Source organism: Apteryx mantelli, chromosome 12, assembly GCF_036417845.1.
Source record: "Apteryx mantelli isolate bAptMan1 chromosome 12, bAptMan1.hap1, whole genome shotgun sequence".
Taxonomy (NCBI): Eukaryota; Metazoa; Chordata; class Aves; order Apterygiformes; family Apterygidae; genus Apteryx; species Apteryx mantelli.
Window position 1 is genome coordinate 6,257,833 of NC_089989.1, and position 24,264 is coordinate 6,282,096.

General features: G+C 40.2%; 1 protein-coding gene across 3 annotated transcripts in view; it reads left to right on the plus strand.

Moving 5' to 3' along the window:
- BICD2 (BICD cargo adaptor 2) overlaps window positions 1–24,264 on the plus strand; it is a 113,798-nt gene that overhangs the window by 67,973 nt on the left and 21,561 nt on the right. For all 3 annotated transcript variants that reach the window (XM_067303781.1, XM_067303782.1, XM_067303783.1), the window contains exons 3-6: window positions 12,058–12,210; window positions 14,552–15,004; window positions 16,237–17,256; window positions 18,370–18,521. In XM_067303781.1, the coding sequence (XP_067159882.1) occupies window positions 12,058–12,210; window positions 14,552–15,004; window positions 16,237–17,256; window positions 18,370–18,521 (1,778 nt within the window). The remainder of the gene's footprint in view (window positions 1–12,057; window positions 12,211–14,551; window positions 15,005–16,236; window positions 17,257–18,369; window positions 18,522–24,264) is intronic.

Genomic DNA, 24,264 nt, shown 5'->3' on the forward strand with positions numbered 1-24,264 from the left:
AAATAAATGTGGTTTGTGGGCATTTCTGGTGAGGCAAACTTAATGTGGGTTTGAAAAAGGACATGGTAGCGAAGTAAAGCAGCTGTAGGTTTGCACTGCAGGCACACAGCACATGTAGTTCCTCTCTAATATCACTGAAGTAGGAAAATTTTGGTCAATAATTATCACTAATTACCAGAAGGATGTTTAAAAAAAAAAATTGACCATGGAGAAAAGCATTAGAAATTATCAGTGGCCTAGGAAAAAATGGTCTGTGAAAATACTATAAACATGGTTTAGCTTGATTAAAGACAAGAGAGACTATTCAGGAAATAGGCTGAAAACAATGACAAGGAAAATTCACAGGAGTTGGAAGGAAATCCCCACTGCTTCCCTGCGAGGTCTGCTAGCTTAGTGCCTCTGTCGCAAAGCGATTCCATACCTGAGAGTCTCTGAACAGCAGGTGCTTTGCAGGATGCTCCCGTATTGCCAAGGAGATGGGGCAGCTGCCGGTGTTGATGAAGCATGCTCACTTTGTTTCCAGGGGCCCATTTGTCACCTCTTCAGGGCCGTAGTTGGGAGAGTTTATTGGAAGAACCCTAGCAGATAGGTTCAACAGACTACCGTGAATTTGCGCCTACCTGAAACAAGTTCCTGTTCAGATTAGGGCAGTTGAGTGTACTGTGAGCCACAGTCCAAGGGCACAGGTGTTCTCCAAAGGAGCAAAGTCTCCCTGAAAACAGAGCTGTGGGTCAATTTCTAGATAGGCAAACTCTGTTTTGAGTTTGCTGTCAAGTTATCACATTGGATTGCATGTGTTTGACTCTCTTAAGATATCTGGGGTATTGAAGAAATGTACGTTTTATGCTTCATTTGAGAAATGACCCCCTAAGAGCTTTCAGCGATCTGCAGTCGATTTTGGCATGCAAGTTACTGCCCCACAGTTTGCCTGGAGAGCTCTCTTATTGTAATTCCTTCAAGCCACCGGAGCTTCTCCAGGCAGAGCAATACCTCACCTACAGGTTTTATTGCCATTTTCTGTTAAGGGGCCTTGATACAGGAGATGACTGATTTTCTTTATTAGTTTTTAATAAGCAGTCTCAATCTGTAATACAAAAACTATATTTGTCACAATATATATGTCTTTTTTTAATGAAATACATTTTAACTAGTAGCTCTAAATCACAACTTTGGTACTACTATATTCCCCCATGTATGGGAAGCTATAGACAAAAATCACAGAAGACTCCATGTAGACTCTTCTCTACAGTCCTTATATCAGTCTGGCTGGTTTATTGTTCGTCTTGTTTTCCTAGAAGCATGCCTCATCTTTCCAGTCACTGGCTAAAAAGCATCTGTGATTTCTTACAGAATGTTAATTTGCCAGCTCGTAGCTGTAAGGTTGTTGCAGTCCTTCCCTGGAGCTGTGGCAGAGGTTGAGCTCAGATACCTCCAGAGCCACCTGCCCCCATGCCCTCCCCAGCCCGCGGGCATGGCAGGCAAGCCTGTGAATGCAGGGGGTTGTCGTCTCAGGTGCTGAGCGTTTTTTCTTCCTTTTCCTTTCAGCCCAAGGGAGATTTGTTGAAACTCATGCTTGTACATTAGCAACTGAAAATGCAAATGCAAAAAACCAAAACAAAACTCTTTAAAACCTGTTAGCTCAGGCTGTAGGCAGGGGGACGGCTCTGGATCCAGTGGTGCAGTGAATGAGGTTGCTGTTCGTCATTGCCCGTCTCTGCAGTTACGTCTAGGGGCTGGGAGTGGTGAGCGGCTGGGGATGGCGCCTGAGTGAGCAGCAATGACTTGTGCTGGCACAGTGTTTTCAGGCTTTGTGTCTCTCCACCCTGTTTGTTCCCTTTTTCTCTTTATTTTCTTTTTAAGAGCTCCATACTTTACAGGGAGGAATCTCAGTTGCAGCTGATGAGTAAAGGCAAATATTTTTGAAAACAAATTGAAATGTGCGAGAGGTTGCACTGGGATTGTGAAAGTTACCTGGACTTGTGTCCCTAAACATAGTCCTATAGGAAATTCTAGGTTTTGGGGTCACTTGGAAATCTTTTGTTAGCTAATATTCACAGGAGGCAGCACCCTGACTCCAGCTGAAATGAATAGGTGTTTCTCCTGACTTGAATACTGCCAGACTTTTACCTGTGGCCAGCTGTGGGACCTGCCCTGAATATTTGTGCTGTCCAGCTCCTCCAAATCTTCTTTTGAAGTAACATGTGGGATATGCAGGCTCAGACTGCTCTGATTCAGCTTAAATGGCAGTAATTGTCCAAAGGTTAAAGTGTTTTTTTTCTCTGTGGGCTCTGGTAACACCCACTTATTGAGGGAGAAATGGAAGGTGACAGCAGGTGATGCCTGGAGAAGCTGTGACACTGACTCTTTGGTGATGCTTTGGGTGGCAGTGACCCTTCTTAGAGCTGGCTCCACCAAACCTTATGGAGGGAAAAGATGAGAGCTATGTAAAACTTTATGAGTAGGCCTTGGAAGGGTTAAATGTTTTCTTTGTGGCAGTGAAGGACATGGAAAGCTGCCAAGCATTTAGATTTGAGATTTGAAAAGCAGCTGGAGTTTAACTGCTCTTAGCAAGCAATTCAGTGCAGGAAGGGGGAGACCGTAATAATAATGTTACACTGTGCCATTCATAACATTATCATTAAGTTTGGGTCAGCATTTTCCGTATAGACTCCCACGCTTGGCTGGAGACGAGGTGTAGAGCTCTAGCCCACCCACTACCACAAAGCTGCAGCAGTAGGAATCTCATTTCTTTAAAGAAAAAGTGCAACTGTGAATAAACAAAGGGAATAGATCCAATCTTGTGCTCCTGGAGCTCAAAATGGCTCCCGATTTATAATGCACAATTTTATAAAAGATGAGATCACTGTTTGGAAAAGAGACAATAACTGACTCATTCCACTTTTAAAACAGGCTATTTTGGAGGAATTAAAAAAATTGTTGTCCTCTGCTCTCAGGGGCTTGTCTACACCCTTGGCTTTTGGGCACAAGGGTAATGACAGTCATCCTGACTCCCTCTGTGCCAATTGATCTCTTCATTTTCAGGAAGACCTTGTGCTGCTGCATTAGCAGAGTTGCACCAGTGCCAAAAACCTAGTGTTTAGTAATCAATGGATCACAGGCTTACGAAGCCCCATTTGAGTGGACTGCTAAAGGTCGCGGGGAGGAGGGGTGTCTTAGCCTTGATTGTAAGCTTGCAAGCTTGCAATTGAAGAGGACATCGCTAGAGCAGAGCCAGGTTCTTATACCAGGGACGTAAAGGAGCATAAGCTGACAGAAAACAGTAAATGGAGTATTGCTAGTCCCAGCTGCATGTGTGCAGATGTTGACCCTCCTCTTCATCTCTGACAAAGAAAGGGTTTGGAGGATATACTTTGCATTTGACTTCAGACTGGATCAAATCTTTAAATGGACAGTTAGTAAACAATGCATTAAGTAATCGAACATAGATATTGTAGCAAGACTTTATGTTGATTATGAAGTTATAAGAGATTTAAATGGCCTCAGGATACACTGTTGTAACTGTGTCTCAGTTCAGGCCTCTCTAATATTGTGCAGAAAAGAAATCCATGACAGTGCATTTCTTTGTTCTCCCTTCCTTAATGTCACAGCTTCACAAAGCTTTTTATTTAATGATTTGCAGATTGCAATTAAAAATCTAGAGCTGAGTACATAATGGTGGGGCACCGCCCTAGTAATCACAGCTAAAGAAAATTTGAGACAAAAGCATATGTAGTAAGAGGCTTTGTCATGGAGTACGTGTTTGGATATGAGGGATCAGGTAAGAAACCAAGCACTTGTGCACATTTGCTACCAAAATTTCAATCTTTAGAAGTGTAGCTGCCTGGCTTCCATTAACACTTCAAAACTATTGGGATCATTATGTATAAGAGGTGATAAATAGCTAGTGTGGTCTTTTTTCCCCACTTTCTACAGGAGAATAAATGGGCTGGAAGTTACACATATTCCATTTCTTCTGGTGCCATCTCTGATTTTTGTTCCCTGCAAGGTGCTTGTCATGGAATTCAGCCTCGCTGCCCTTGGGAAGACTGGCCATCTCATGTGAATTAAAGCTCTGCAGAGCTTGTCTCCTGGTTGGGAGCGGGAGGAGTTTTGTAAAACTCTGAAACTTCTGCTAGGAAAGAGAGATCAGATTCACTTGCCAAAGTGGTTCCAAATGCATAAAACATGGCACACTTGGGCAGGTGTAGGAAAACCTCAAAAGGGGTGAGAGAAAAAAAAATTCTTTTCTAGTAAGTTCTTCCTCTTAGCATTAGTTGCAGAACAACCTAAGAAGTCAACACAGGTGCCTCTGCTGTAGTTGGGAGTGACAGGTATCATGCTGCTGGGTAGGCAGAAATGCCTCTCGCGGCATCTGCTCGTGGCTTAGATTCCTATGAGAGCGCTGGGGACAAGTGCTGCGCTGTGGGCTGGGAGCTTCCAGCGTATTTTTGACTGCAGTTGCCACTGCAGGATTTCTTTGTTGTTGAAGGCATTGGGGAAGTGAGTCTTTGACTGGGATATGATTCATCTCCCCCACCCCCTCCCCCCAAAGTATTAACTGGGATTAAAGCTTAACATTGCTTTTTTAAAATACACAGTCAAAACATTATTACTTCTGCTTCTAAGTGAAAGTAGAACTCCTTTTCTTCTCTATTTGTGTGAAACTCTTTCTCCAGTCACACTGAGACTTATCAATTCTAGCAGCTTTTCAGGAGATAGACCATGCCATGTCACGACTTGCAACAAGAGCATGGAGCAGAGTCTAAGTAACAAAATTTAGGATAATATCTATTTTATTTTTTTCTCCAGTGGGCTTGTGTGAACAAGACACCAAAAAGGTATTTGCAATTAACCCTAGAAAACATTAGTCCTACTAATGCAAACAGTGATTTTTTTTTCCCCTATTGGTTGTGTGGTCTGTCTTTTGCAAAATTTCTTTTGAATGTACTTATGCTGTAAAGCTCTTCTGAGAGCATGGTAATTTTTCTGTCACTTCGCAGAACTATTTTCTGAATAATTTCACATGTGCTGTTTGGAGTAGAGGACACAGGTGATACAGTTAGAATAAATGGATTGCTTGTATCTAAAGGATTGTCCACTTCTGCTGTGTAAGGTGCAAGACAGCTGGATGTCTGTGTCTCATAAATTGAACAAAAGTATAAAAGCTATACTAAATACTTATGAAGTAACTCAGTGACTGTAGAATTTCAGTGGAAGTAGTTGAATGCTGAACAAATGGTGTGCACCCAAATTTGTGGTGGTTGCCATTGTATGTTTTATATATAGGTATTTATGAATATATTGTCCTAGGTGTAGAACAAGATACAAAAGTTTGTGCAAGGAAATAATGACAAAGCTATAATGAAAAATGTATTAATTTATTTTCAGCTTCGATGACAAGAAAAAAGTATGAGAATATAGAATGTAAACAAACTGAGAGATCTGCTGAATAGCACATGTGGCAAGTACGGTAACCTGAATAGCTAAAGGTGGTTAGTAATGGATTGTGAATTAGTCAGAAATACCTGGAATAGCTTGTTTTACAGTCCTCCAGAGCTCCAGGTAAACTGAGCACTAAGCAGCCAACATGTTGGATGAGGGGTGGGGCGGCGGGGTGTTCTCCTGTATGACTTGCCCCCTTCTCAACTCTAGATTTTGCTGCGTGAGACGTTGCCGTGTGGTGTGCCTGGCTGTACGTCTTCACCAGACTTGCTTTCATTTACCTGCCTGTGTGCATATGATATAGCCTGTGTTAAGCAAGGACTGTAATGGAAACAGAAATGCCTCTTCCCAACCCGAGTGCCTGAGCTGTGGTACCTACATGCCGTTGGTATATGTACTTCAGACCAATTCTGGTAGACCTCAAAACTGGTCTCTCCCACCTCTGCCCACACACACTCAAAAAAAAAAAAATTATTTAGAAGTCTTTCCTCATAGAAAAGAACATCATAGGCTGTAACAATACATGTGCAGATTTGTGTGCTTATGCACAATGTATGCTAACGCACATACTTTTGTGACTGCAGACTGTAGCCCCAGGAATGAGAAGGCAGAGCCACGCTACCTCTGTGTTTCTCATCTGCGGCCTCTGGCAGGAGCCGCTGGGTCTGGCTGCAGGTTGCCCTGATGGGCAAGAGCAGCCATGAGAGCGTTTTGGCTTCTGCTTAGCTGCCCATGGTCCGGAGGAGTGACGTGGCACTCTGAGTGAATGCTGTGTAAGGCTGGAAGAAGTACCCTTTCCAAGGAGCTGTTAGTTTTATTGTGGCTCTTATATTTAGGAAAATAAACATTTGTATATCTGGAAGTCATGATGCAACTCTTAGGTATTTTATAGCTCTTCTCTCATAACACTAGAACGGACAAAATTTTGAGAAGCTCTTCTAGCTCCAGCATCTGAAGAAGCAGGGAGAAAAGGCCACCTTCAGGAGCTCCGGCTGCCCTTTTGGTGGTGTGTAGCTGACCTACCTCTCTCTCCCCCTGGAAAGTGTTTGCCTGTTGCAAGTGACTGCAAAAAGCCTTGTCACAGAAGTGACCTTTATTGTAGTAGTGAACATTCAGGTTTCCAAACCTTTGGTTCATACCTAATAAGCAGTTGGACCTAAAGGAACTTTCCACCTTTTTCTTCTCAGATATTAGTGTTTTTTGTTTTTATATCTGTAGTGAAAGAATACTATTTAAGAGCTCAGCATTTGAAAACTAGGGGAAAGAGATTTTTGGTTTCTCGTGCAGAAGCCCTTCCAGGAGTGTATTATATCCCAGCCTTTAATTACACAGTTTTGTGCTGTTCTGCCATAGGACCCCTTTCCTCACGTGTGTAAAGGTTGTATATATAAGGAGACACAAAATTGCGTGGGCAGCTGTAAATTTGACCTGTAACTTGTTATTTGAATTAATGCCTAGTCATTGACTTGAAATTTTCTTTTTGGACATAGAAAAGCTTCATGGCTCAGATCTTGAGTCAATTGCACCATTGGTATTTCATGTGGGTGGGATATCTAACTATGAGGATGTTTTTCTGGAATGACAGCTGCGGAAATAGAGACAAAATTCAGAAAAACTATTCAAAGTGCCTCTTTCAAAAAGTGGCTGAAGAAGATAGTAAGTTACGTAAATGTCCAAGGAATAGTCTTCCCAGTTTTCATGCTGGTATTTAGTAAAATGTCTAAGAGACGATGCTTTATTCATTTCCCCCCTACACACACGCACACACCCCAACAGCAACAGAATGTGTGTTAGTTGCCATCCCTTCCAGCTACACCGTGCGTCTTCCAAAGAGCTTGCATCTTTTCCTTTGTATCTTTCCCATGAAGAACACAATGTGTGTATGGTTTGGAGTGATAATTTCTAAAAATATTTATTGCATGAAGCACTAAATGTAATACTAGAATTAATAATAGATTTGGGCAAAGTAAACTTTGTGACTCTATAATAATGACATGTAAAATTTGCTCCAAGCACGCATAGCGCAGCAAGGAACTTGAATCTGACCTGTGACCTTATGAGCTGATGAAGTTCAATGTAAAAGAAAATGTATTAGTGATAAAGCTTCACTTGTAAGATCAATCTGTATTTAACCAGAGAGCAAATAGCTTGATGAAATACGATGGGCTACTTGATACTTATTGTGGAATTAGGGAACTTTCTCATCTTGAACAGAACTTCTGGGATAAGGCAGGTCTGAAACTGTTGTCCAGACTTTGACCATTAGACCATTAGGACGACATTGTTTTAGAGTTTGTTTTGTTTTGTTTTGTTTTTTTTGAAGTGTACTTCTCTGAGAGAAAGTAGTCGAAGTAAACTGTCATATTTTATTTCAGTGTCACCTACCTTTGGAGTTAAACTGTTGTTGCTAATTAGGATGCTTATGCAGTTTGGCATTTTAAAAATTGCCCATGAGTTAGATGAAATCTGTTCTGTCTTGATAACACCCCTCCATCCCCAGGAACACCTAAAGATCTTTTTCTTTTAAAGTAAAGGGTTTTTTTTGTTGTTAGTTCTTGGGGAGGGAGGGGTTGTGCCTTTATAGGCAGAGGCTGGTGTGTTGCTAGCTGAGACTGGAGAACAGGAAGAGGGTGTTGTGACTTATGATTCACTTCTATCTTGCAGAGGGTGATTTCAGCATAGGGGTTGTTAATGGTCTCTTGAATGGCAACAAGAAGGGAAGGTCTCACTAAGATGACACGCAGACAGCGATTTCTTCTGTAAGCAGCCAGGCTAGTTTGATGTGACTTGTCTGCATGTAAATGACCAACTCCCAGTTTCATGGATCTCCTAAGGATTTTTTTTTTTTCTTACTCTCTGCCCTTTCTTCTTTGAGGCTTAGGTGTAGCAGGTTCTTTCTGTAAAAAGACCCATCTAGGGCTTTAGCAGGATGTATCTGTTGGGTTCTGCTTTTGTGACAGCTGATAACCTGGAGGCTGAACTCTAGTAAAGCTGTGCAGTGCCCAAAACACAGCTGGGAATCAGCTATCTGAGGTTTTCTCAATTATTTTGATTCTCAAGGTCAAATATATATATCTTTGTATGTAAGGATGTACTAGAAAGCTAGGTGCTGAGGAGTAGGTGTTTGGCAGTGTTGAAGGAAAGCAGTTATGTTTTGATATGCAGACAAGGCCAGTTCAAACCACTCTTTGATTTGCTGCTGAGGAAATCTCTGCTATCTCTAGCAGAGATCTTGGAGATCCAGCCCCTTGCAGAACTCTCCCGAGGCAAAACTGAGAGGCAGAAAATGCCAAAGATAAGCTTTCTAGCAGCAGGATCAATGTGTGGTCTGTGGTCTTTAGGCAGAGTGAAATCACTTTAGGATATAGTCTGTGTGATCAGGGTTCTGGGTGGGATAGATGGGATGCTTCTCTGTAGCGGGGAGTATTCTCCAGGTGAAGAAGTTGAGGGGGTTTTGTCAGGCAGATGAATGCTCAACAGGATCTTATGGCCACTAATTCTTCACGTAGTGGGAGTGATATTTTATAAGTGCAATGTGATTTGCTTTGGGTGGAAACATGACTTTTCATATAGCTAAGAGCCTAGTCAAGCTTGCCCTTGTCTTCCAGCTCCCTCTTCTCTGCTCTCCTTGGCTGTTGCTTGGGCCAGAGGGGGAATGAAGAATCCACAGCTGAATAACTGAAGCAATTAAAAAAACTCCTAAAATCACAGGAGAGTTCTGCTTCAAACTCATCTGTAGGTCAATTCATCTTTGAGTTTTCTATGCTCTTGAGTGTAAAACAACACCTGTGAGAGCATGTACGATGTATGTTTGTCTTTAAATATATGAACATGGATTTTGTGCACGTATAATATAAAAATTTGATGAGGAAGGAGGTGGTAGCTTCTCTTTCCCTCAAAAAAAAAAAAAATCCAAACATTTGGTAAATTATATGAAATAGTATGGGACCCAATTTAACCTTGCAACTTGCAAGCATGCACGTTTATTTGACAAGAAAATTCTAAGAGCAAACTGAGTGTACAGCTTGCTAAGCAGCCAATAAATCTAGGTTATATCTTCCTTCCTTGGTCAGGAAGCAAGGCAGCTATTTTTAAATCTGGCCTTCCTGTGCACATTGGAATAGAATGATTTTTCTTGTGCTAGACAGAGCACGACAATACTTTCACGTTAGGTAATGAGGTCTTACTGTCGCTCTGAATGTGACTGAGCGGATTGGACTGAAACCATTCTTTCTCCGATAAATAATGGCTCCCATGGCTTTTCCAGGCATTGACCTCTGCAAAAATTAGGTCATTAAGGGAGGAAAAGGAGCCAAGCAACCTATTCAGGTTTGGGGGAAGGAAGGGGAAGAGAAGATTACCTGTAGATCTGTGGGAGGTCTTCCACTGAATTTCATTTATTTGGGAATGAGGCAAATTATAAAATGACCTTCTAATTTGTATAAAACTCAAAGTTTGATGCAAGGACCTTTTGCAGTCTTAACTGTTTAACAGTTTATCTGGCTGTAGGCTTTTTCTGCCAGAGGTAAGAGGTCTCAGTTGCAGTCATTAAGGAGAGGAAGTTATGACATGGATTTATGTCAGCCTGTAGCTTTCAGTCACCTAGAGTGCTTCTTTCCCAGTGGTGCTGGGATTTGTGTACAAATAGACCAATATATACAAAAATGTGTTTTGAAACTTCAGTAATGTTAAAAAATGCGTTTAGATTCTTGGACAAAAGGGGTATTGAAGCATAGTGTTATGAACTGGGTAATTAATTATGCAGCTTCAGTTTTGAAACTAGAGCTTGCAGTATAGGTTTTATGAGAGACTCCATACCTAACTTGGCTTCTTTTGGCTAGAAGCTTAATGAATCTGTCAGGACGCTTCCAGCTCAAACATGAGGTGAGTCTTAGCCTAGGCTTGGTTTTGCAGTGACATGCCGTAACCTCAAAGGAAAAATGCCTATATGGGGCAAGGGAGGAGAATCCCACAAAAGTCTGAATCTCTGGACCAGACATTTCTTTAGTCAAGAAATACTAGTGCTTTCTGGGAATGAGTAGAAAAATGTGATGCATGCTTGGAATATGGCATGTAGTAACTTTTCATTTGCAGTGTTACACTGTAGCGTCTGCTTTTAGCAATTAATATTTATTTTAGCTTCTCAGTGTGCTTGGAAGTTGTGCTTTTTTCTTTACTGCTACAAGTAAGAACACAAGTTATATAGTTTAATCTCTTCCTGACGTATGAGGGAGCTATAGTTTCAATTTATTGGTCTTGTAGTTGCAGGTGACTCTACCTATGCGTTCAGAACATGCTAGATCCAAGCCTTGGCATACATTCCTGCCATAAACACATTTTCTTTATCTCTCAGCATTTCTGTATGTGCCTATTGATAGCTTTATTGTATTATTCCTGTGTATTCCTGTTACATACTTGCAAGAAGATGCAGACCTTATTTTATTCATTTGCAGAGATAGTTGCTGATATTCTTGTTTCCAACCAGATGTAGGGAATGCTAAGAGAATGAGTTTGTGTACCAGAGGATGAAGTTTTCTTGGCTACTCTTGGATTGATGAAAACAGAAATAAGATACCATAACCTAAATAGCTGAATTAATACACTGCCTCTTTCATGAGCTTGCTTTTGTTTTGAGCAGATCTAGAACTGTTTGGAAAACCAGTCTCTCTTGACAGTTACAGCTGCTAAAATGCTTGCCTACTATTTTATGGACAACTACAGTGCCTAATTTTCCTCAAAACATATTTTTGGTAATATTTTAGAACATTTTTTTCACTTCGTTCTACTTTAAGTATTTAAAGATATGAGGAAAATTACTGTTGAAAAATATACTGCTAAGTACAATGGGCCATTCAGGCAGCTGAGTATATGTTACCTTGATAGTTATTTGAGTGTCTGTGTATATTCACAAGTGATGTAAAGAAAACTGTGCAGTATACTTATTTTCATTCTCATATATCCCAAAATAATGACATATATTTAAATAAAAAAGTGTATATTTTAAGGTCTTGCACAAATCTTGCACTGAGAGGAGAGAATATTTTTGAACTCACCGCAGTTGCTCCCTCTTTCTACCTGGGATCTTGGATTTCATTTGAGCTTTAGCTCAATGTCCCTCTCTGAAAAGGTTCTTTAAAAAATATTCCCAAATTATTGCAATTGTTGACAGTGTTCGGACATAAAAAGTTCTGTGGAAAGGCATGAGCAAATCCAAATATGAATGTCTAAGATCATTTGAATCGTCTTTCTCTCGTGAAAAGACCTTCTTACTTAAGTGTTAACGGATTCAGGCATCTGACTCCCAATCTGGAAAATTTTGCTCTGTTGCTAATAGCTAGGGAGACAACTTTGGAATGAATGCTGCATTACCTGCTTGCCCATTAACTTTCTTTTGAGTCAAGGGTGGGGTGAGAATTTGTAAGAGAAGCAAGAAAACAAAATCTAATTACTGTGTAAATGACTTGGGTTTCTATAATTTAATATCAGGGAAAAAAAAGTTTCTGTTTGAATAGAATCTAACTGATTAGTGCATATAAAGAAAGCTGAAGTTTTGAAATTAAATTGCAACTGTAGCTGACCAAGTCACTAATGTTTCTGGTTTGTTTGTTTTTCCAGGTCAATCAGAATGTGGAGATCCAAAGGTCCCGTCTGCGAGATGATATTAAGGAATATAAATTCAGAGAAGCACGATTGCTGCAAGACTACACTGAACTTGAAGAGGAAAACATCTGCCTCCAGAAGCAAGTGTCTGTCCTGAAGCAAAATCAGGCAAGTTTCAAAATAGTGAGCGTGGCTGTGGTAGCACCGATCAATTCCTATGTTACAGCATGTTTCTGTCTCATTGTCTGAACATCCAACTGCTTTTCTGTATTTATACTGCTGTTGAGACTAGAAGCTCCATCTTTTAGTACAAAGAGTTGTCCCCTTGATGTCTTACTCCTTTCTGACTATGTTTCTACGTGGTCATGAAACTTTATTGCTTCTGCTTTGACCTCCAAGTCCTTCCATTCCCAACTTGTTCTTCGTTAGAAGTGGAACCTCTACCATTCTGCTTTGTTACTTGGTTTAGTCTTTTCACTACCTTAGTTTTTTTGACCTCTTTGCAATACCCGCCATCCTTCCTCTTCTACAGTGTCTGTAACTGGTATAATTCTCAACACTTATTTTTATTGACACTTCGTGCTTGCATTATCTCTCCAGTTCTGTGCTCTTCCTCTCTTCTAGCTACTTTCATAAAACATGGACCACTGTTGTAGTTGCTCTGTGCTGTCAGACCTGTGTGACTGCACATCTGAAAAGTCACATTTAATTGCAAAGTTCCAGCTATCTTCAGAGTCTTAGAAAAGAAAACTGCATTTTTGGAACAACTCAAGAATTTCCCTGAGTTATCATTTGCAGAGGTAATTAGATTAGACATAGTCTTTGGCTCGATTCACTTGTATTCATCTATCAACCAGGGTCTAGCTATTTTTCTTCCTCAGGTCCCTGTCAGTCTCATTGTATAATCCCATTCATTTGAGAATATAGTGTGATATTCCTGAAATAAAAAGCTCTTGAGGAAAACAAGAGTTTTATTTCCATCTATTATAGTGAGTACATAGCAAAAAGCTTATTAGGATTTGCTCTTTCTTAATCAGATCTCCTTCTCAGTGCTCTGAATGGAGCTGCCCTACCAAGCGAGGTGTTTGGGATATTGAATGTTTCATGTCTCTCCATGTCAATGTTTATCACTTTGGCTACAGTGTTGTGCCTCGCTGCCCAAAAGAGGGTTCCAGGTTGGACTGTATATCTCATCTGATCATGGTGCTTTGGGCACCCTGACATCATGCGGTAGGAATGAAGGGCTGTTACCCTCTGCATGGAAGAGGTAGTGATCTGGTAAATTCTAATCTATGTAGTTAGCTACTTCTGATTTTTATTCCCCCCCCCCCCCCCATGGTCTTGGGAGGTGTGAGTGAAAGATCCCAGCTGTATGTTCACACTCTTAACTATATTCAAGAATGCTGTCATTCTAGGCTGAACCAAATTTAACCTCAGACATTATCTTTTCAGTTGCCAGTAATTATTGACCACTATTCTTGTGTGCCTGGATCCTTTGAAAATATGCTGTAATCATAAATATTTGGGCTCAGTGGGCATGTTTAGAACCAAGAGCTAATTCTGTTTATGAAAATGGATTTTTTTTTTTTTTACCTTTTCATAATTCTGCTTGAAGAATTTTATTAATTAAATCTATCTATCAATTAACTGACTGAGATAAGTAGAAGAAGCTGCCAAGTTTTCCCCGGCTATAACTTGCAAATCTGAATTAACATGATTGGTTCCTGGTTTTAAAATTAGGTGTGGTTCAGCACTACCAGACTGGTGTATACTGACATCTGAAATTCCTTTAATAGTGGACAAGAAAAAGTTTTCTTTAAGCTTTCCCCTCTCTTGCACTAATTGTCGGTGTTCATAATTTCAGTGTACAAGGGGTAAAAAGTGCAATTTTACAGCTAAAGAAATTTACAGTATGTAGTCAGATTTCATACTGCAGCACCATGAGGCTGATTTATAGCCCTTTCAAGACATGCTGAAATGATGACAACAGAAGTAACAAAATGTTTTATTTTTGGATTTGTAAAAGCAGAGTTTGATCTCTAGGTACATCCCAACAGTTCTAAGCCCACTGGCATATTCTAACAGCAGTCTAGTAGTGAATCAAATGCGTAGTTTTGGGATCCTGGGTTTTGAAGATGCTGAGATTGAATTTGTGGGAAGGTTGGCCAGGGAATTTGTTAATCAAACACAGAAGGAGTTTGCATAATGTGCTAGGGAAGCCTGTTTTGTGATGCTTCTGTATCGCACACTGCATCTCACAACTATCTTAATTAAGCTGGAATAGATCAGCTCATTTAACAGTTTGCTGAGAAATTTTATTCCATGGTCTCTCTGAAAGTAGATTAAGCAGGCAATGTTTACAGTCATAGTACAGACACTAGACTCTTGAATTAAAAATTATTCCCTTCTCACCATATTTAGTGAAATAAAACATACAAAAGTAAAATCACTTGGTGCCTTGCAGGCAGACATTTCCGTTAGAAGTCTTCTCCCCTTTATATATCTCCAGGTGGAGTTTGAAGGCCTGAAACACGAAATCAAAAGGCTTGAAGAGGAAACAGAATTTCTCAATAGCCAGCTGGAAGATGCCATACGGCTGAAGGAGATCTCTGAACGCCAGCTTGAGGAGGCCTTAGAGACGCTGAAGACAGAGCGTGAGCAGAAGAACAACCTTCGCAAGGAGCTCTCTCACTACATGAACATCAATGACTCCATGTACAACAGCCACCTGAACATCTCTTTGGATGGACTGAAATTCAGTGATGAAGCCACAGAGCCCAATAATGATGAAATCATGAATGGATTTGAACAAAACTGCCTCAGCAAACTGAGCAATGGCAAGAATAATACATCAACCCCCAAGAAAAATGAAAGCTTCCCTCCAGCCCCAAGTCTGGTTTCAGATCTTCTGAGTGAATTAAATATTTCTGAAATCCAGAAACTGAAACAACAGCTTGTACAGGTAAATGTGTTTCCGAAATAAATATGTACTTCTAAATAGTAGCTAGCGTTTATTCAAAATGCATTTCAGTCTTCTCAGTATCTTATGTGGTCACTGTACAGTATGAACTATATTTGTAAAATCTCTGGGTTTTTTTGAGAATTTGAGGATGTTAAATGCTTGTCGGTGGAAATCTGTAGCCTGTTTTTTGATCCAAAGAAGCTAGAAGTCAGTCATGTCCTATATTTGGAAGAATGTCAGAAGGCATCTTCTCTGCAGTACGTGTTGTACCTACTTAATTAGGTCACTAGCAGTAAGAAGCATAACCAATGGGTGAAGTATTTTCTCCAAAAAATGCTAATTATTCCAGACATCTTCATCTTTCAAAAAGGGTTTCTACACACTTGTGGAAAACCTTGTGCAAGATGAAGAGTCCTGTTGTGATGTACTTCATACAAATACCAACTATACGTTGAACAACCTACTCTGTGAAATTAAGCCTATTCCCACGTGTGCTTGTCCAAGAAAATATATTGTAAATATATAATATCTATTTTCTGTAATTAGTTCTAAGAACATGTACTCTTAATCAGTGCCAAGCATTTCTGTGTTATATACATGCTATTGGGAGGTAGGAGAGTTTGAAGGAAAGCAAGTGTTTGTGTTGCCTAGAAATGTCTTAAAATTATTTTGTCAATAATTAAAGAAATGAGTTTTATAAGAAAAAGCCCTTGTGGAAAAATGATGTGTTTTTGTAGGTTTTTTTTTTTCCAAATCAAAATTTTTAGAGGAGAAACTTTAAAAGTTTTAGTATTCTTGAAGTCTTTCATTTTGTAATATCCTAATCTGTCGGATAATTTTCCTTTAATCCAAATTAGAATATCTTTTAATGAAACTCGAAGGTTCCACTATTGAGTAGTTCCATGCTTTTAAAAATTTACTTCAATTTGCAAGATAGCAGTAAATTTTAGCTCATCCTCTGTTGAAAGGATTTTTTTGATGAAGCCCCCAACCATGGAAGAAATGCCTAAAAGTGTGCATTTTGGAATGGAAATGACAAAGATTTGGGGAAGAACACTATGCTTGAGATAGTTTTGGAGTAAATGAAATAGCCTTTTCCGTAATGTGCAAGTGATTAGATTTCTGTAACTATGGATTTTGGCTATGGCTAACTTGTTTTCTCTTGCAATAAAATAAAGCCATTTGTGTGATACTGTTTCCTTTACGTAGATGTCTGTTTTCATGCATTTCAGATGGAAAGAGAAAAGGTAAACTTGTTAACTACGCTACAGGAATCTCAGAAGCAGCTGGAAAATACGCGTGGGGCCCTCTCAGAGCAGCACGAGAAAGTTGGCAGGCTCACAGAAAACCTGAACGCGATGAAGAAGCTCCAGGTCAGCAAGGAACGTCAATCTGCCCTTGACAATGAGAAGGACCGAGACAGCCATGAAGATGGAGATTATTATGAAGTTGACATCAATGGGCCAGAGATCTTAGAGTGCAAATACAAAGTGGCTGTGGCAGAGATTACTGACCTGAAAGAAGAACTTAAAAATCTTAAGGCCAAATACAAGGAGTGTGAGTCTAAGTATGAGGAGGAGAAGAGCAGATATGAGACTGACAGCCAAGCTCTCACTGAAAAGATCACCTCATTAGAAAAATCCAGTAGGCATGATAGAGACCAGGTGGCCAGATTGGAGAAGGAGCTGAAGAAAGTCAGTGATGTTGCTGGAGAAACACAGGGCAGCCTCAGTGTAGCCCAAGATGAACTAGTCACCTTCAGTGAAGAACTGGCCAATTTATACCACCATGTCTGCATGTGCAACAATGAAACTCCAAACAGAGTGATGCTGGATTACTACAAGGAAGGTAAAGGAGGACGCAGCAGTCCAGAGACCAAGGGAAGAAAGTCTCCTATTCTTCTTTCTAAGGGGCTGTTATCTATAGAGCTAGGAAAGGCAGAGAGTGGAAGCGGTGACACTAGCCCATCTCCAGTGTCATCTCTGCCATCTCCTGTGTCTGATCCTCGGAAGGAACCAATGAACATTTATAACTTGATTGCTATAATCCGGGATCAGATCAAACACCTGCAAGCTGCTGTGGACAGAACAACTGAGTTGTCTAGACAGCGTGTTGCCACTCAAGAACTTGGGCCAGTAGTGGACAAGGACAAGGAAGCTCTCATGGAAGAAATCCTGAAGCTGAAGTCCCTGCTAAGCACCAAGAGAGAACAGATAGCAACTCTAAGGACTGTGCTGAAGGCCAACAAACAGGTAAACAGGGTCTTACAGGCATAGAAGTTACAGTCTCAGGAAACTAGGTCATGAATACATGAGAATTTATCTTTGAGGGCGCACTGCCATTCCCTGAACTCAATGGGACTTTTGTTGCTGGTATCTGCTGATTACAAGGCTAAGAAGAGGCAGTCGGTTTCATTAGAGGCATGCAGGTGTGCTGCTATGAAGCTGGGTGCCAGGACTTTGACTGGCTTTTGCTTGTCACATATTCATTTAAATTTTTATTTGAGTTTAATATAGCTTCAGTCTAGTGTCTATCTAAATTATATTGAATGCAAGAAACCTAAAATGAAGAGATAATAATTATTTTCTACTTGAAAAAATTCTCATAATTACCCTTAAAATAGTTCTTAAGTTTGTCCTCTTCTTCTCAAATTGCCTACAAAAATAAAACCTTTCAAGATGAGGGTGTGATATAAGGACATAGTCAAAGGAGAATAGGCGACAAAGGTAAAATTAGTCTTGGGGGTTGGACTATGCCACTTGGTACCCATTAGCAGTGCAGTAGGTTAAATAACTGACATGAGAACATCATGTGGCATTTTTCATGATGTCTTCTCTGAAGGTAATGCAAGTTGAAGAGAAAAGAAAGAAAAATAAGGGTAGTGTTGTTTAAGAAATAGATACTTTCAAAATTTTCTTTTGCACATGTTTTCATGTAAAGGTCTTCCAAAATAGAAGATATGTAAAATGCTCTTTGAAGGTTAGAGAGCTGTACAAGCTATTGTTGAATATGTGTAAATATAGAGATAGTAAACAGAATTTTTATGTTTTGTGTTGAATTATGTAGTGTTTAATTTATTTTAATAGCTGGAGATAAGTGTCACTACATATGTTTTCTGTAACTTCCTAGATGCTGCTGTCATTTGCTTGGTTAATGGGAATAGGAACCCTATATGTCTGATCTGTTTCTAGTGTTCAAAAATGCAATTTTATTTAATCTGCACAAGAGAAGTTGGCCAGAAGTTTAACATTCCAGTGCTAAGCAAATGTTTCATTATGTGAATGGTGATGAGAAATCTCTTAGCCAACCACTTTGTGAAAGGCTTTGTTATTAACAAGTACGTTTCTGTTCTTGGTGAACAACAGACTGCAGAGGTCGCCCTTGCCAACCTAAAAAGCAAGTATGAAAATGAGAAAGCTATGGTTACGGAGACGATGATGAAGCTGCGCAATGAGCTGAAGGCTCTGAAAGAAGATGCTGCTACCTTCTCTTCCCTGAGAGCAATGTTTGCTACAAGGTAAAGAACATACGAACTCTCTTTGAGAAATGCATCATTTCTGGCTTGTGTGTGGGAAGAGCAGAATATGCTGCCTGCAAGTAGCAAGGCTGCTCGTGTAGGGATTGGTGGGAGGGTGCCTTTCCCAAGGTTGTTGCTTACAGTGTGTCTGTGGTGTGTTCCTGGCAATGAGGAAAATGCCAGCGATAGTATGTTGCCACAAAACAAGAATTTGGTGTGGGATATTTACTTAGGAAATTTTGGAGACAGATTATCCCCAGCTCCTGAAGCCCTCAACTCTCAAAAGGAATGTCATTTAAGAATGTAAAATGAGCGTTTATTACACAGTGATGATGTGGCTCTGATTGACCTGTGGTGACCCAGAGAAAAGTAAAATTGTTAGCAAACTTTAATGTATATCCTCAGGTTGTTCATCCTGCAGTTGGCACCTCTGTCATTTCATTTACCTGTGAGCTGATCAGGGTTGCATATGTCTTCAGAACTTGCTTCTGCCTTTCTTAGCTGTGCTTTGTGGTGTGAACGGACAAAAAATACCTGCTGATGCATCATGTGCTGTACAAGTGATAAATGCCATTTTGATCTGCACATTGCTTACTGCTACTGTCATTGATTTCCTCTTTCAAATCTACACATTTCTTTTGGGGAATATTGAGGAAACAAAACCTTGTTACAAAATCCAGATCTGCTTCGCAGCTAGGAAATACTCAGTTGGCTCCTGAGTGGAGGTCATCCTGGAAAACAAAAACAAAAAACAAAACAAAACTTTAGATAAAAGTAGTCAGTCCAAGTTTGGCATTCAGAAAGACAACCCATGGTGATGTTGATTTGCCTGCATATTTCATGCATTGCCTAAAGAACACGGAGAAGAGAGAGGTTGTAATGGCCGCGGTTAATGTAACTTGATGCTTAGCTACTTCCCTGGACTTGCTTTTAAGCTAACCCGAGGGTAGTGGGGAGTCTGTGTGCTGAATGCTGCCTGGTTCTCCTCCTGCTCTGCATAAGTTGTTTTTAAACAGAAAAGACTTTTTCTGCAATCTGCTAAAAACTACCACAGTAAGGAATCACAGGGGTGTTTGTGAGGATTTATGAGGCTTTTCTGTCTTTTGTGGGGGTGGTTCTGCAGCAGCTCTCATGTCCCTTGAGTAATCTCACGCTTCCTGGTGATGCAATCTATCTCCGCAATATCCTTGCACGTGGGTGAGCATGGAAGGGAGAAATGGATGCCAAGAAATGCTAAAGATTGAATTATAGGAGCCTGTTATTCTAGAGAAAGTAATGCCCTGCACTGTTGGGATTTGTCATATTCTCCTTCCCCTATCTTTCCTTTTATGGAGTGTAATTAATATGCACAAATTGCAATTTCTTCATTGTTAGTTATAGATTAGCTGGAAACTGGGAGGAATGAGGAAAAAACGTACTGTTAATTTTCAGTTATTTTTCCTAGATGCAGATAGCTCGCTGTCGAAATTATATGCAACTGCAGTATGTTTTTCCTACATGTTAATTTTTCTGCCGCAGTGTGAAAGTGAGAGAGTGACTGTGAAGTGGTTTGGAGAGGAAGAATTGTAAAAGAAATGCTGGAGGGATAATTCTCCCTCTGTTTTCCTTAGTTTATTATCATAAGGAAGTCAATCTTCTTCTTTTACTGGGAAGACAGTAAGGAGGATTCCCTGGCACAGGGAAACTGGAGGCAGAATAAAAGCTTTTCTGAAGGCAGCAGGCTTAGAGCTCTGTGCTTGGCTCTTGCTGGGAGCTGTGTGTAATTAGAGGCGGCAGGAATGGACTCGCTCTGTGGGTGCACAACAGATTCCCCTGCTTAAATGAACAATTTGCATTTCTGACCCTATGCTCTATTTGATAACCGTAGTGAAAAAATAGGGGGCCAAGAGCAGTGTGACACAAGGAGGACCCAAAAACCTGAGGATGGAATGAGCAGTGTCTTGGTCCCCAGAGCCTGTCATCTTTTGAGCACTTGAATCCCCAGGCATCGCCTGGCGGATAACTAGCTGGGCTTGGTATTTCGCAGCCAGCCTGAGGCAGGGGCAGTTGCACAGAACATCATTCTCAGTGTGCCCCATCCTTTTCAGGACTGCTAAATGCACGCCGGCTTGTCGAGTACTGTAGCTGCCAAGGAGACTGCAAGCGCAACTTAATCACACGTAGGCATTGCTACCGGGACACTTGGAAGCTTTGCTTCCCTTCAGTATGTTAACTTTTAGAAGGAGCCTGTATTTTTGTATCGGATGCTGTAATAGTAATCGAAAACTATTACTGCGGATAAATCCCTACTTGATCTCTGGTCAGAGAGGATTAGTAGCTTGATTGTAGGCTGAATGCATTTCTCTACTGTCAGTAGCTGTTTCATCTAAGTATTCATTGCTTCAGGAAGGTAGGCTTGGAAGGCATGTTCTTAGGGGGGTTTGGTGAAGATAACCTTGAAAATTATTTGGAGTCTGATTTTTAGGTGCGATTCAAATATCAGAAGTGTGTAACAGCCCAAATTATTTCTTAACCATTGCAAACAACCTGATAAAGGAGCACCTCATAACAGTCTGCAGTAAGTCTTATTTCTTCTCTGGCTAGAAGGTTTGTATCAGCAGAGACTATTGTAACGTGATTGGGGCCTTCACCCTGCCATGTTTTTGTGTTGTGTTTGTGAGTCTGGGATGAAGCCAACTGTTGCACACGAATCTGTATTTTCCACAGGAAACCACCCATTTTGTAGGATGCAAGTGAAGTTGAAACAATACAGGCTGGGCATGAAAATAGTAACTGACCTAATTTCCTTTTTAAAGTAGGTTAATCCTACTAATTTGACAATACTATCAGCTATTCTTAATAAGTAATGAAAATACAACAGGACCTGAGCCTGGAGACAAAGGAAGGCTTGCAAAACACAAATTAATAGCTTCCAGCAGTGAGGGTACTGTTGAGACTGTTGCCTTTTTTATTTTTTTATTTTCTTTCTTTTTTTTAAACAACACTGAGCCTGAAATTAAGCTGTCATACAAAGGAATAAACCAAGACTTATCAAGACAAGTACTACATTACATGCATACTGCAGAGAAGTACAGGCACTAGCTGTATTGTTGAAGTCCAGCTTTTCTTTGTCAGCACACGTGTGTTGCTATTGTATGTACAAACAGACCAAGAGCACTTGGACCAGATTAAAGTCTGCCCTGTAGATCTGAAAGTGGAATTTATCTGCTTAATTAGACTCTAGTAGCTATTTATGTACCAGTTACAATCCAGCGTTTTGGTGTTTCATTAGTAAATTCTCCCTGCACTAGCAAAAAGATGCAATCGCTTCTCCCTTAAAGATGCAATCACTTCTCCCTTTAAAATGCAAAGCGAATTTGAACATCTTTTTTTGTTCTACTTTGTCAAGTAGGTTCTCACTCGTTAATAGGCAGCTTGGGTGGTGCTAAATGTGTAAATAAACAACAAGGCCTGGCCACGCAGCACATGTTCATTAGGGTGCAAGCTGCAGCTTTATTATCAAGGCGTGAAGTTGTACTTCTCTTTTGTGGATACCATCTGGCTTCTGTAGTTTACCTGTTATCTGGAGCAGGTTTTGAAAGAATATTTTGCAAAATATTGTTTCTCTAAGTTCATCATACAAAATACACTACTGTGGTTATTGTTTCTGGGGGGTTATGAATGTATTTACTTATGAATTTAAAATAGAATAACTTGTATTTACACGAGGAGATTGAACATTGTAAAGAAAGGGGTCACTCTTAGAGTACACATGCAACATGAAACTGCAGTAATACCTGGGGTGTGTATGTGCTTGTGTTCTAAAGAATAAGTCCTTGCAAGTTGGAAAAAGAAAATACAGCTTCACACAAGCTACTTTTAGTAAAAATTCTCCATAGGTGATTGCTACCTTATATAGCATAAACTGATAACTGGTTTGTTTTCAAGTAAAATCTTAAATGTAAGCTTTCAAAAGGCATAAAAAGTCTTTAAAATGCAGCACTTACTCTCAGAGCCTTTACTGTATCTCTTAATACAAATAAGTGTAAAGGGCAGAGATATGTAGTTAATTCATCTCGCCAGGATCCTTTTTTCAAGTATTTATCTTGGAATCGTATATGAATCAAGGGGCTACTTTCAAAATTTTTGTTGAGCATTTGTTGAGGTTAATGTAACCAAAGCCCTAAGTTAACAGCACTGTATAAGGAAATAGCAGCAAATGAGAAGCGGAGTTCCCAAGCTGGGGGAGATATCGCTGGTGGTATTCAGGTCATTTCAAAGTGGTGCAGAATGGAGCGCAGAGCCCCAAGCTGCTGATGGTGTTTCCTTGCAAAAATATTTAATCTCCCATACTATTTTACGGTAGGTTTAAAAATATTGCAACAACCATTTAGAGGGTTAACAAAATTGAAAGGTTTCTGTGTAGAACAGTATAAAGCTGTACTTAAGTGTGAGGAGAGGGTTTTAATAACAAATCTGAGAAAATTTGATGTATTTTCCTTTAAAGCATTGTGTCAGATGAAAGTCCAATTCCTTTCTTTGCTAGACAACGAGCTTCTCCCAAGTGCTGTGAGTAAACTTGAAGTAAATATGTCCTGTTTTCTGATGATTTGGGGTGGGAGTGAAGCACAGATTCCTCCTCCTCTTGTAGGTCACTGTGTGTTTCTACATTGCCTATAAGCATTTTTTTTTTCAAACTTGCAAGAGAGCTCCTAAAACTGATTATGTGGGGAAAAAAACAGTACTAAAACAGATAGGAAAAAAAATCTAACTTGAAATTAAGCTAGAGGTTGGTATAGCTAAACTTTTCAGGAAGGAAGGAGAGAGTAAGAAGACCATAGGGTTCCAGTAGTTGCCTGAAGAGCACCTTTGAATCTGCAATTTCCAGAGTACGCTGGGAGTGACATCAGAGCAAAGGTACACTGATTCAGCAGCTAGAAATTGAAGTTAAAAACTGAGACCACAATGCTAGAATAATAGAGCTGGTCCTTAAAAGATGGTTAGATGAAGAATACAAGGTCACTGTGACCGTCACTTTGTAGCCAAGAAGAGAACACACTAAGGAAAGTTGGCCACAGTTTGGACAAGGAGGCATTTTTAAAACAATTCCGCATTAAAAAAGGAAAGGTTACTTCATTTTGTTATGCTAGTCTTTCCCTTGGGGTTGATTTGCTAGACTTTAACTAAGCATCCTTCCAAAAACTCCATTAAATACAGAAATTGGCAAAAACCATACACAACAAAAGTACAGAGTGGCTGTTACCTTTCTTTTTCCCATGTTATGTTTTTGCAGTTTTTCTGTGTTTTGATTTAGACTGCAAGTCTCTTGGGTCTCTTTAACTTGCACGTTAAGTGCTATGTGCCCACATGGGAGGACACTGTATTCTCTTCTCTCTGGAAGTGCCCCCTGCGTGAGAGCTTACAGCCAAGCTCTTCTCGCTGGAGTAAAGGGGGCTAAAAACAGCCAAGCTGGCTCCTCACTGACTTATTTGCTAAGGGACAGGCAAGGAAACCATACAGTTTTATTCACGTGGAGTTGCACTTGACTTAATAAACCCTGACAGCCTCTAGCTGCCTCTGAGCAATGACTTTGGATACCTCTTCACCCCCTCAAGTTTGCTGTTCATGTATTTCCTGTTTCTTTCCCAGAACCGAAGAACAAGCAAGGATAATGTGAGAACAGATGTTTTTCTTCCCTCTAAAATAGTAATTAAGAAACCCAGCAGAGAGCAAAGGTTTTGACGAGCAGTGAACAAATGTGCCT